This window comes from Vigna umbellata, chromosome 1, assembly GCF_029865625.1.
Source record: "Vigna umbellata cultivar VRB3 chromosome 1, Vumbellata_1.0, whole genome shotgun sequence".
NCBI classification, from domain to species: domain Eukaryota; kingdom Viridiplantae; phylum Streptophyta; class Magnoliopsida; order Fabales; family Fabaceae; genus Vigna; species Vigna umbellata.
In genome coordinates, this window is record NC_142165.1 from 43,539,627 (window position 1) to 43,553,576 (window position 13,950).

At 32.4% G+C, this 13,950-nt stretch overlaps 1 protein-coding gene across 1 annotated transcript; it reads left to right on the forward strand.

Annotated features, from left to right (window-relative positions):
* The first annotated feature begins 4,798 nt into the window (after positions 1–4,798).
* GSH1 (glutamate-cysteine ligase) lies at positions 4,799–12,477 on the forward strand. The gene is made up of 15 exons (XM_047310048.2): positions 4,799–5,328; positions 6,239–6,389; positions 6,520–6,627; positions 6,882–6,974; positions 8,003–8,086; positions 8,219–8,287; positions 8,365–8,435; positions 8,521–8,589; positions 9,693–9,786; positions 9,929–10,018; positions 10,113–10,193; positions 10,977–11,069; positions 11,642–11,722; positions 11,800–11,869; positions 12,109–12,477. Exons 1-15 carry the CDS (start codon positions 5,045–5,047, stop codon positions 12,195–12,197), a joined length of 1,527 nt encoding a protein of 508 aa, XP_047166004.2. The 5' UTR covers positions 4,799–5,044; the 3' UTR covers positions 12,198–12,477.
* The last annotated feature ends 1,473 nt before the right edge of the window (positions 12,478–13,950 follow it).

Here is a 13,950-nt window from a genome sequence, read left to right on the forward strand (position 1 = left end):
TATTTTAAATGTTTCTTTACTTCAATTTTTTAAATTCGAATGAAAATTCTTTTTTTACACACTAATAAAAGTTATAATACATCACCCAAAATCATACAAAGAATAAATATTAAACTAATAGTAATTGAAATTTAACATACATCTTTCATCTTTTGAACTTTAGATAATGATAAACAATATTCATGACATTTATGTTAAATTATTATATTATAGTAAATAAAAATTATTTATATAATTATACTGATAAAATTACACTTATGACAATTGTAACATCCCAATTAGTAGTAAAAAACACTAAATAAAACATTATAAAATTGATAACTACAAAACATATACAATATTAGTACCGTTATCCACCGTCATAACCATAGTAATATAATATGTACACATCCAATGATAACTATAAGAGTTTATCAGAAAGAAAATACTCCCATACACAATAATTAACTATTATGTCACTTCCTTTATGTCCATCATAGACAAATAATCACCTATCTTAACATTTGCTAACACCCTACAGTGATCATATAAAAAATATAGTGAAACACAAAAGAGTAAATGATAATCTAATGTGCACTGGATTTGACCTAAAACAATCACAATATATCAATTTATCAATTAAACATATATAACGTATCATAAATCAGTTATTCGCACAAAGTATTAATATTAGACTCAATCATCTAGATGATGCCTTTGATATAGGGCTTCAGTATAGGTGTGCACTTATAGCAGTATTTATGCTATCAAAGTCATAAACCCACAAGTTATCATCCTACTACTTACAATGTTAGTCCATTTCACACCCGGGAAAAAAAGTTTAGGGTTAGGACCTCCTGCCACTCTTTCCTCCAGCCCATTCATTTCTACATGACTTGAATGATTGGTAGTATATCAAGATATCTCATTTCTGAAGAATAACCTTGTGAGACCTTCACACTACTTAAACACCAACAACCAACAAAAAATTTGTTTTTCTATTTTAGAAATAGTGTGACGGGTTAGGGGCAAGTAGGTGTGTCTTCTAATTGACTGTGGATGTAACTCAAAATGAATGTCCATGTAAACCAAAATTTTTCATGCTTTTACTCTATCTTTTGTCTTTCCTTTTATGTCTAGTAAAGTCCTAATGACACTATCACTTATAATTTGTTCAACGTACATCACATATATACAATGTCACACGTCAAATTTACACCAATATGGAAGATTAAAAAATGTTGATGGTTTCTTCCAAATGTTTTTTCTTAGTGGTCTTATTCTTCTTTAGTGTACATGACAAATCTTGATGAAGTCGGAGATGGTGGAGAAGTCATCATTGGCGATGAAGAAAGGAGAAATCGCACCGCTAGCTTGGGGTTTCAAAACACAGTCCATGAACAAAAGCATTGGTGAAAGCGAAAGAAAATAACCCCAAGACATCCAAGCATCATGCATTTGCGTTAAATGAAAGAAAACTCATCTTTGGTTGTGGTCGCATGAGTCACCCCAACTATTAGGAGGTCTGGGATGGGAGAGTGAAGAAATAGTAAAAGAGAGATGCTCTCATACTGTTTTTTTATTTTATTTTCTAATCAACATATGTCATTGATGATTGTGGGGGTCGAAGTCAATTAAGCCATTGGGGGGTCAAAATCTAAAGAGTACATGAAAATGATTTTCATGCTATATTTTTTAATGTTTTAAAATATCATTAGATGTCTATCCCCCGATAACGTAACGTCTAATAAGACATAATGTTGACTCCCATGGATATAACGTTTAAAGAGTACATAAAAGATAATTTTGAAATAATTTTTTTATTATTTTAAATATCATTAGACGTCTACTTCCAATAATAACATTTAGGGCTTGTTCTTTTGAGTAGATTTGAGGGAATGAATTTGAGGGGATTTGAGAGGAATTGAAGATACTTTTTTTTGTCGTTTTTTTGAGCGAATTTGGAAGTAAATGAAAGTGAATTTGAAAATAATTTTTTTTTAATTTGTCACGTCAATATAATTCTATATTAATTGTCACACATTTTATTTTCAAATTCACTCTCATTTACCTCCAAATTCGCTCAAAAAAACGATAAAAAAAATTATCTTCAAATACTCTCAAATCTCATCAAATCCACTCCCTCAAATTCACTCAAAAGAACAAGACCTTAATAGATATGACATTTAAAAGATATAAAAAAAATATTTTTAATTACAAACTTTTTGTTATTTTAAATATCATTACACGTTAATCTCTAATAAACTCACATCTAATTTAAACATGACATCGATCCTTCCATAATCCAACATCAAGCTCTTTCTTGTAAAGAAAACCATCAATCACTTTTAACACTGACTCTCTTTTTTTTTCTAAACTGACATTTTTTTAATATAAACGTTATAAGTGCATTCTATATTAATGACTATCCGCATTCAATACAGTGCAAAAATCAAGAATTCGTGTTACCTATATAACTTCTTAAATACTAAAAGCACATAAATCATATCATTCAGAAACCACTTTAATTAAAGAAAATCTAAAATTTGTGCTTAACACATGCTTAAACTAATAACAGTCACGCTTCTTTCATACATTGTATCATCACCAAAGTTGACCGAGAATTATAATTTCTATGCAAATTTAACTCTAATCTTAAAGTCATTTTTATCAAACAGGACTTATTCTGAACAAATTCCTGCTTCATGAACACAACTTATTAATTTAAATGTCCATTCTCATAATTTGAAAATAAATTTTGACCGCTTTGATAATTTCTCCCTCACGTGTGTCCAAGATGAATGGTTAAAAGTCATTAACTTCGAACCTAGCCAAATGCTTTTCCAGTCAACTCAAGTTATCGGTTATAGTGCATGAACTTTGGAATTAGTGCTCAAACATAATAATTATTTTTAGGTCAAATATTATTTGTAGTTTTAAACTTTGTTTGTTTTCAGTTTTAATACAATCAACAATCTCAATTTAACCATTTACAATTTCAATAAATTATTACACTATTACAGAAAAACACGTTTAAAACAGATTGATAAAAACAACTGGCGTGTTTTTAATATTTGAATTAAACCGAAAAAAAAATCTAAATGAAAAACATATGCAAGTAAAACAACTCTGTTAACCTATTAATTAAAATAAACTGTAAAAATAATAATATTATATTAAGATTTTTAAAATTTAGTAGTTAAAAAAGTTAAAAATAACACTTAGTCTTAATTTTATTCTATTCTTTCATAGCACCCCCTAATGATGATTATATGAAAGTGGGAAATGAGATTCACCCAAGAAAAGCAATTAGACTATTTAAAATGACAATGATTCTGGGTACTCAAAATGTCACAATTTTTGCTTGCGTGTGTGCACACGTAAAAACCCATTCTATTTTTCTATATTCTATATTGTTGACTTGAAATGATCAAGAACTAACCAAAATTGTTTTGTCCGCCATACTCTATTAATAGGATCAAGATAACAATTTCTGAAAAAAAAAATACATATCTTACACTATTTTTTGCTTTTCTTTACTTAAAAAAAATCCCATACTATAACTTAAAACCATAATATTTTAATTATATTTATTTTTTAACTTGAAATTTTAATACATATTATTATATTATTAAAGGAGTTATCAAATGAGTATATATTTGAGAATTTAATATATATTTAAGAATATGACACTTGAGAGAGATATCTTATCACTATTCATTCTTTATATACATTTAACAGATTAATTCCATTACTTTAGTATAATGGGAAATAAATAACAATGTTATTTTTTTAATAATTCATTTTTTAAATTATATCGATTTTGATAATTTTAAAATATACTATTTTTTTTTCAATCAGACATAAACATTAAAAAATTATAACTAAAATAATGTTCAATTTTTTATTTATTTCCAGAGACTATTTTTTTCAATTAGAAAAAAGCCAAAAATACTCAAAATTTCAAACTCTTGGAATATAACTAAATCCCTCTCTGTATTATATAATAACACGAAATAATTGCAAGTATATAAAAAAAAGTATGTACGAATTTAAAAAAAGACCATGAGATATTATGTAGGTGCCATGATCACCAAATTTAACTATATTTTCCTTTTCTATTATAAAGCAACTGATATTTATATTAAAATTATACCATAAAAGGCTAAACAAATCTTCTTCCCAATTTGCACCAATTAAGTTTTTTTTTTCAATCACTATTATTATTTTTAAACGGGGATTATAATCTACTTACTCACGAATAATATCGATAACTTAATAAGAAAACCCTGATATTGTTGAATACCTTGTAAGTAAAAAAGGGAAATATATATATATATATATATATATATATATATATATATATATATATATATATATATATATGTTTAAATGGAGAGAATAAGAATGATGTGGCATCCATGGAAGAGATTGTGCTTCACTACTTTATTGTCTAAATCATTATACCATGCTCAAGCCTCGTGACCCTTTTGCTCACTCACAACAATTCGAATCATAGAATAAACTTTATAAGTTATAACTATATATATTATTTATAAAATTATAATAGTACTACTTTCTTGTCTTATGCTCCCTAAAACAAATATCTCCTCGTGATTCACCTCTAAATTTCCGCCCATTACTTTTTTTTACATAATATAATAATTTGATTATCTTAAATTACTGTAGTTTGATTTTATTTAAAAATGGAGAAATAGTTTATGTTTTAAATATTTGAATAATATTGTTTGGAAGAATAATGTTATTTTAGAGAGTATAGTGCGTAATGCATATTAAGTAGAGGAGAGTGGTGGTGTGGTGGTAATATATTGCTTCCATTTTGATTCGAAGAGAGAAATAGAAGAGATAGCTACGAAGCTAAGCTTCTCCAAGCTGTGACCCACCGACTGTACCAGAGAAACACTTTCCTCCACTCTCTCTTCTCTTCTTCTTTCTTTCTTCCACTGCTAACAGTCAATTCCTCAACCCTAATAACCGTTTTCCTCGCTGTTCTCTCTCCCGATTTCTAACATTCCTCCGCCTTTCGCTCCTTCCGGCCACCGCCATGGCAGTCGTTTCGCGAACTACCACCACCTACTCCTACAGCCACTTATCCCGACGACACTTCGATAGGGAAACCAAAGCCTCTGCTGCCAACACTTTGTCATGCTCTGCCTGGGTTTCTGCTAAGAAGCCTTCTCCGACGCAGAGGATTGCCACACGTGGGGGAAGAGTGATTGTTGCTGCTAGCCCTCCCACTGAAGATGCCGTGGTTGTCACGGACCCACTCACCAAGCAGGATCTTGTGGACTATCTTGCCTCGGGTTGCAAGCCCAGGGAAAACTGGAGGTGTCCTTTTCTTGTTTTGCCATTCGGCCTTTCTTTAACACGTGTTTTGCTACATGATTGTTTTGTTTTGATGTGCTTCTTTCTCTTTTCTTGTTTGGTTTAAGAGTATTAATCATGCTCCTTTTCATATCACTTTTTTTTTTTTTACTTTCCACATGGTCCACGCATTAAAGCTAACAACCAAGAACTAATTTGTGTATGGCCGCCCCAGCATTATTCTAACATGCAAAAAATTCAGCACTTCGGTAATGGATTCTGTTGCAGTAGAATTGAGATGATTATTAATTAGACTCCTTTGTAAGCTGATACAACTGCGCTGACTTGGTTTATGGTTCTAATGTAGTAAGTCTTGTTTTTTGTCCTGGTTTCATTTTCTATTTCAGCAACAATGTGACTATTGCTGGTCCCCCGATAGAATACGGGTTACAACGTAGAGAATGTAAGTATCTGTGACCGTAATTGCAACTGTAACACGGAGGTTTTTGCGGTCCAGCTACTGCCATTGCCTCTGACAACTTCCACATTTGTCTGTAATTATCTGCAATATCAAGGATCACCATAAAACTGCAACAATAACCACAATCACAATCACAACTATCATTTTAAACCCTTGGTTTTGACAATTATAAATGAAAGAAAAATAAAAATAAAAATGCTTCAATTGCTGGAGCAGTCATCCACACTGGACCAATGCTCAAATAGACAGAGGAAAAACATTTTCCCCTGGTCTCGTGTTTGTTTATTACGAGGAGACCTTTATCTTTATATTTTCTTTTCTTGTTTGTGATTTTAGTTAAGTTTATATAGCACCTCACTAATTTTCTTGAAGGTTTAAAATTTGAGGTGTCTGTGATGTTGATGACTACTTTGTATGTCTATAAGTGGTTAATTCCTTTATCTTGTCTAGCAGAATAGGTACTGAACACGAGAAGTTTGGTTTTGAGTTTGGAAGTTTGCGTCCTATGAAGTATGAGCAAATAGCAGAATTATTGAATGGAATCGCTGAGAGATTTGACTGGGATAAAATAATGGAAGGTGATAAAATTATTGGACTCAAACAGGTTAGTTAAATTTTGAATGAACAAGAATGTCAAACATTTCTTGGGCAATTACAGTTTAATTCATTTGTTTAAATTGCATGCATTGTTACAGTTGAAGATTTGAATTTTTTTTGTGCTTTATGTGAACCAGGGAAAGCAGAGCATATCATTGGAGCCCGGTGGTCAGTTTGAACTTAGTGGAGCCCCCCTTGAAACCTTGCACCAGACTTGTGCTGAAGTTAATTCCCACCTTTATCAGGTAGGCCACATGTTCTTGTGAGGGAGATCTGTTGTTTTGCTGTTAGCAAAATAAATGTGTGATTTTCTGTGGAATCATTATTTTTTTGGATAAATATGTATACCATTGTGGGTGTGGTCTTTTATCTTTTTAAGTTGTGACGTGATAGATAGCTAAATTTAATGCTAGTTTTGTGTGTTTGATGTTTCTGTTATCTGATGAGTGGTCCTATTTCTTTCAGATCTGTAATTATTTCCATATACTTGTGTTTATAGGTTAAAGCTGTAGCTGAGGAAATGGGAATTGGATTTTTGGGAATTGGTTTCCAGCCAAAGTGGGGAATCAAAGACATACCTGTAATGCCAAAGGTAGTACTTTTCTTTCAACCCCTATTTAAATTTCTTGAAATGTTGAACAGATACTAATATCTCAGCATAAAAATCTTCCTCAGATGTCACTTCCTGACTGCATCAGTTATTACTTTGCCAAGCTAATAAAAGAAAGATGTCATCCTATGTTACACCAATACTTCAGTTTGTGTCACGTATGAGTATTCAGTCCTCTAGGATACTTGACCAATACTTTTATGATGACAATAATTTATAATTTTTTGTGTCAATGTCTAATAAATGTGATTTTAAGTTGGATGTGAACAATGCAATTGTATATTTATCAAGTTTTAGGAATTTTTATACATTTTTCAATGTGTATATATATCGTATCATGTTATTTTCAGAATGAGTGTATTGCCATATCGGACATGTATTGTCTGATACACATATGTATCAGTGCATCATAGGCACCATCTCATTTTAGTTGTCTTTTCATGAATTTGGTTGGGTTTCCTGATTTCAGGTTACATAGCTGTCAAATTTCAGTCATACCTATTCACTATCTATCATAGTTGTTAAATAACAGTTATGATAGGGCCTTAAAGGAATTATGGGAAGTTTCGTTGCCCCCTGCCACTTGCCTCCTGCTTTGTGCTGCTTTCTGCCATTTCACATTTTGTGGCTTTCATAATGGATTTGGACCTTTTTTAGGCAAATTGTTTTAAAACCTTTCTTCATTCTTCTGCTTGCGTGGGCCAATTGTAGCCCTTCTCCCTGTACCATCAGCTGCCAGTTCCAACTCTGATGACCCAAACTGTGGCAACCTTAAAGCTCTTCTTTCCATTTTATTTTAATTTCTTATCTCTCACTCTTGTATTTCGTCTCTGTGCTAAACCTTGTTTTTCAATGTTCTATCCCTGTTGGTGGTTTTTTTATTTATTTTTATTTGTTATATGAGAAGTTCTGTCAGCGGGTCCTATTCTTTGTTTTAACTGAAAATGAGACAGTTTATTCTTGACCTTTGGTTGTTCAATCACCTACTTTCTGACTATGTGTTGCCACAGGGAAGATATGATATTATGAGGAATTACATGCCTAAAGTTGGTTCTCTGGGGCTTGACATGATGTTCAGGACATGCACTGTACAGGTATATATGTGATGATTTTCAAGATTGCTTTTAACAAAGTCATCCTAATTTAAATTTGTTAAAACAGTATCTTTTGACACAATGTAAGCTGCTCTGATGCTGGATAGTAATTTTTTTTTTTTAATTTTATAGGTCAATCTGGACTTTAGTTCAGAAGCAGACATGATCAGGAAATTTCGTGCTGGCCTTGCTCTACAGCCTGTAAGTAATATTCACATTTTTTTGTTAGGGAATTTGGTCAGTGCAGTGTGGTGTAATCAGTGTTATCTTTATGACAGATAGCAACGGCTCTTTTTGCGAATTCAGCTTTTAAAGAGGGAAAGCCAAATGGTTTTGTCAGCATGAGAAGGTACATAGAAGTTTTCATGCAGTCATTTCCTTTCACACTCTGCCTTGTAAAGGTGCCTTAACCATTTGTCATATGATCGGAACAGCCATATTTGGACCGATACTGACAAGGACCGCACAGGCATGCTGCCTTTTGTCTTTGATGATTCTTTTGGGTAAGATATTTTCCAAACCTTTCTAATTCTAGGCTTCATTTAATACTTTGATGTTATAAGAAGCATTGAAAAGAGAACTTTTTATCTTTTTGCTGATTTTCTTATCCTTCTTATTGGCTTCCAAAATACATGTATTGGGAAATATACCCGTAGGGCATTTAAACTTGAGATATAAGATTCCGATCCCTAAAACTATTTTTTACCAGATATTAAAGGAGAGTTCGGGTGTGATGAAATTGAGGGTCACTGTTCTACTTAAGTAGGATACTGTGAATTTTTAACACTTTTGCCTCTGAAGTTCTTCTGCTACCGTGATAGGTTTGGTACCATTTACAAAAGAAGGAAAAGATAAGATAGTTAGTACAGCTGTAATTAAATTGCTGTAACAGACTCTAATATAGTTCTATCATACCATTATATCCACACCGTCCAACTCATTCCTTGATGATTTTCTTCTATGACCTTTTTTTAACTTAGGGTTTGGCCGAAATTCAAGGGGTTAAAAAACTGAATGATGTACTTAAATACAAAATTCAAGGACTACTGTTTTTTTTTTCTTATAAGAAAAAGGACTACCATGATGACTACATCAAGACTGAAGAATATGAAGAAAAAATCAGTATGCATAGAGCATAATTTGTTGTTTTAGTGATGTTTGCTGAATTTACATGGGTATTTTGAGTAAGATAGAACAGAACATTTCATAGAGAATTTAGAGATCAGAATTTCTTTATTATTCAAAACAATGCAGTATACAGTTTCTCGGTATCTTCGGTATCTATATACTCTTGATAGACTATTGGAGATGTATTCTAGGCTATAATTAATTTAGTGCCACTCCCTAGGCACCAATACCCATGAATAATAAATGCATATATCATTTATTCTGGACCATACTATTCTTTATGTGCATTAACTATTAACATTTCCAACAATGCTGGATTTATCATGATAGTTATTTTCTGTAATATTTATTTGAACTACGATAATTATTGTATTACGTAATCTCATCTAACGTTCTGAATTACTTTTTCTTACAATTTTATCAATTGCATTTCCTGTGATGATTTGGTTAATTTTTTTCTCCTATTTTTTGATTGCAGGTTTGAGCAGTATGTTGATTATGCTCTTGATGTTCCTATGTATTTTGTCTACCGGAAACACAGATATATTGATTGTACTGGAAAGACCTTCAGGGTTCCCATCTATCCTTACTGTTATTGTAATTTAAGGCTATTTATTGTAGATATGCCATTCTTTGTCGCAGAACACGCTTTCCTTAACCACAGTGCATGTAATCTTGAATTTTCAATGTAAAAAATTGATTTTTTAATTGCAGGACTTCTTGGATGGAAGACTTCCTTGTATTCCTGGGGAATTACCAACTCTCAATGATTGGGAAAATCACTTGACAACTATATTTCCTGAGGTTAGATTTTGTAGGTTTGACAATATAATATTTCTTTGCAATGGATTTGCAGTATTTTCCTAGTTGCGTTATTATAAATCATTTTTCTTTCCAGGTCAGGCTGAAGAGGTATTTGGAGATGAGAGGTGCTGATGGAGGCCCTTGGAGAAGGTTATGTGCATTACCAGCACTTTGGGTGAGTGGCCTTTTTCTTAGCTGTCAATTATGTTTGTAGTCACTTGGCCTTTGACATTTGGAAGTTCATTGCATTATTTGTCCAGCACTCACGGTAAAAAATGATGTCACTGAGTGTAGATGCTAGCATGTTGAAGTTCGAGCTGTAACTTAGCATTTAGCTTATTCATGGAGGTGCTATGTGTGCAACAATTTAACGTTTATTGTCTTCAAAAGGCAAAATGGAATAATGCTTTTAATAATACATTTTGGAATTTCTGTGGAGGAAGTCACAGATGGCGAATTACTTATTGTTAGTGCTATCTTATTTGAGGTATTATCTGCTTTTGAAGCTTAGACATGACTTTGTCATGATTTTCTTCGTAAGTTAAGGGAGTAGGTAGTGTATATTATAAACTATAATTGGTTTTCATAGGTAACTTGTTCCAGTATGTCCAGAAGCCCTACATTGGTATTAGAGTCTATGGTATACACGTTAAAAGGGCCAGTGACCATGTTATATATGTATCAAGGCCAATAATACTGGATTTGAGGAAGTGTATTGGGAAAAACCCAAATCCCACATAATCTATCTATAGTGTTAAAATGCAGTATATAAAAAAAGGGAACCGTTCTCATCTTACACCTTACAAATCAATTTTGTAGGGATAAATTATACCTAAACCCACTTTCTATGATATTTTTAGTTGCTCAAATTTTTGCTTGCATGCTCTTCACTTAACATAATGAACTGCTTCAATAAAATATTGAGTGACAAGCTGACTGTAATTTTTCTGATTGTCAGGTAGGGTTATTGTACGATGATGCTTCTCTACAAAGTGTTTTAGATTTGACAGCTGATTGGACCCCAGAAGAAAGACTGATGTTAAGGAATAAGGTAGCATCCTTTATACCACTATTTTCTATTTTCATTTGTATTGCTATTATCCAACCCGGATGCCCAAGTTGTTAAGTTCAGTCTCAGAAATATTTTATTAATCTCCGACATGTTCTCTCATGCACAATATCTCTGGGATGGAAGCGTGGACTAACCCTTGTGGTGAAATATATTTAGAAGTAGGGGATAAGTGAGAACCGAAATCTTGTCTTGATCATTTGATCAAAGTGGCCTTGGATCCTTGCCTAGTTATTTTATGAGAGGTGTGACCGGAAAGTTCCATAAAAAAGGGAGCTGTTTTACTTGTTGCAAATTCTATTGAATTTCAGAGAACTAGATGTCAATCAGAACCTAGTTTCTTCTCTGATTTAAGTCTCCTCCCCTCTCACACACATGCACACTAACACACGGGTATACCTCAATGCCTAGAGATTTTCTTCTAATTTCTTCACGAGGATTGATATATATGTCAACCCAGGGGTCAGCGAATGATTCTTACTATTGTACAGTTTATATTTCAGCAATGACTATTTTCGTACTATGTCTATACTAACCACTGGAGTCTATGGCAGGTTCCCGTAACTGGTCTAAAAACACCATTCCGAGATGGTTTGCTGAAGCATGTTGCGGAAGATGTTCTACAGTTGGCAAAGGTAAAAGCCTAAAAGGTGTCATTATTTGTGTTATTGCTGTTGTTTTCAATGTTGCTAAGGACATTTGGCCTCCACAGGATGGCTTGGAGAGAAGAGGCTTCAAGGAATCGGGATTTTTGAATGAGGTAGCCGAGGTGGTTAGAACAGGTAATGTTTAATTTATAGGGTATATAATACTGTAATCATGCAAGTTTAAGCCAATTTTAAGAGCGCTTTTTTCATATACAGACCCGAGTTTTATTTCTACATCTTGAAATAGAATTTCTTTGTATAGACCACTGCATCGTGAAATAGATTATCTTTACTATGCCATCATTGTTTTTTATTTTCATGAAAGGTTTTCTCTGTTTTACTTGGTTTTTGAGTAATGATCTTTGTATTGGCAGGCGTCACTCCAGCTGAGAGGCTTTTGGAATTGTATCATGGAAAGTGGGAGCAATCCGTAGATCATGTGTTTGAGGAATTGCTTTATTAAAGGTGTATTATCTTCCAAATGTCAGTGGAAGACTAATTGTGTAATCTTTTGGTTATAGTCCTGGCTATCTCATTTGAGCTCTCCATTTAGATATAGGAAATAATGTATTTGTAATTTTTGCCATGAGGCTTCTCATATACCTTTCTTGGAAACACGATCTGATCTCGCTGACATTTAATTTATGTCACGAATTTGAAAATCCATCAGCATAGTCATCATTTTAACAAGAACATCAATAGATCAAATGTTTGTGGTAGATATTCAATAACCTTTATTTCTAGACTATGACTCATTCAGTTACTATCTTTTTAAGTTATTTGGTCACTATTTTCCATCATTGTTTAAACGTTCACTAATCTATGCTCCATTTGAAAGATATATCTCAACCAACCAAAATACTAACTCCATGTTTTTTGTGACAAGTGATTACAAGTCATCGGCCATGTTGCATGCTCTTGCGTAAGTAGTTCTTACTTCTAAATCATGATACCTATCATGAACAGTTGTTTAGCAATTAACATGGAACACTACAGAATAGCCTTCTGAATGTGAACGTGAATATCTTGAAACTCAACTAGTTGGAGAATGAGGGGACTGGGTAGAGGTGGGTGATTGCTGTGGATAGAACATTCTATCTGTCATCTGAAGCCTGATTTCATTTAATCAGAATTGATGGGCTACCTTATTAGCTCAATCCACTCACTTGAAAACCATATATTCAACAGCATAACTCTATCTCTTTAAACCTCTCCTCTAATGCCACTGTTCTTGAATTTGATTTATTTTTACACAATATAACACCCTGATGAAAATTATACTATATTCATTTTCTTTCGTTTAGTCATCAATGAAAAATGGATCATTCCTATTACAATTTTTTTTTAAAAGCAAGATTTTGAAGAGTAATTAGAAGTGAACATTATTTTTTATCTTATCCTTTTTTTATTTATCATCAATTTAAATGTGAAAACAATGATTACAAAAAGATTGTTTTGCATATTTGATTATAACAAAAAATGATTAAGTCAACAATTGTTTATTAAATTACTCTTCAGAAATAATTCAGTCTACAAACTCATAGTATGTCGCAATCAACAGATAATGCAACCACCAGATATTGGCTGAATTAGCAACCACCTTAAATCCTGTGTATGGTAGCTGTATGAGATGATATCATACATTCACAATCATTCCTATCACATTTCTTTCTCTCTTGTTTTATTAAATTACGGATCAAAATTTTCTCCGCAGTAGTAAATTTAATATAAACTGGAATACAAGTAGCACGTATGAAGACACGGATTTTTAATACACAAAATACGCATACTTTTATCTTATCTTATTATTATTAAATGCTCAAATTAACGTAATTAATGTTATCGATTACAATTCTCATTTACAGTTTCTAATTGGGAAAAGAAAGGTAAACAATCTCTCCACCAGCTGGTGTTATTCCATGAATAAAGATGACAGTGAATGGAAAATGCTGATTATTATTTATAATAGGAATTGGGTTTCCCAGACCAATACCTAACTATTCTCTGTCAACATGCTTAGGTATTTATATGAACATACACCTTTTAATTTTTTTAGTGGATAACCGACAAGAGAACTTAAACCCTAATAAAAAAGCTTGAAAACAAGAAGTAAAACTTCCAAATTATTACATGGTCCGAAGTCATGATTTCAACGACATTTTTCTCAACAATTTCTCTTAATTAGTTCTAACAGATATGGGGGAGAAAAATGATAG

Coding starts and splice junctions, on each gene's coding strand:
- GSH1 (XM_047310048.2), top strand. CDS start 5,045: ATGGCAGTCGTTTCGCGAACTACCACCACCTACTCCTACAGCCACTTA. Junction 8,436..8,520: donor GGTTTTGTCAGCATGAGAAG/GTACATAGAAGT, acceptor TGATCGGAACAG/CCATATTTGGACCGATACTG. Junction 11,723..11,799: donor ATGTTCTACAGTTGGCAAAG/GTAAAAGCCTAA, acceptor TGGCCTCCACAG/GATGGCTTGGAGAGAAGAGG.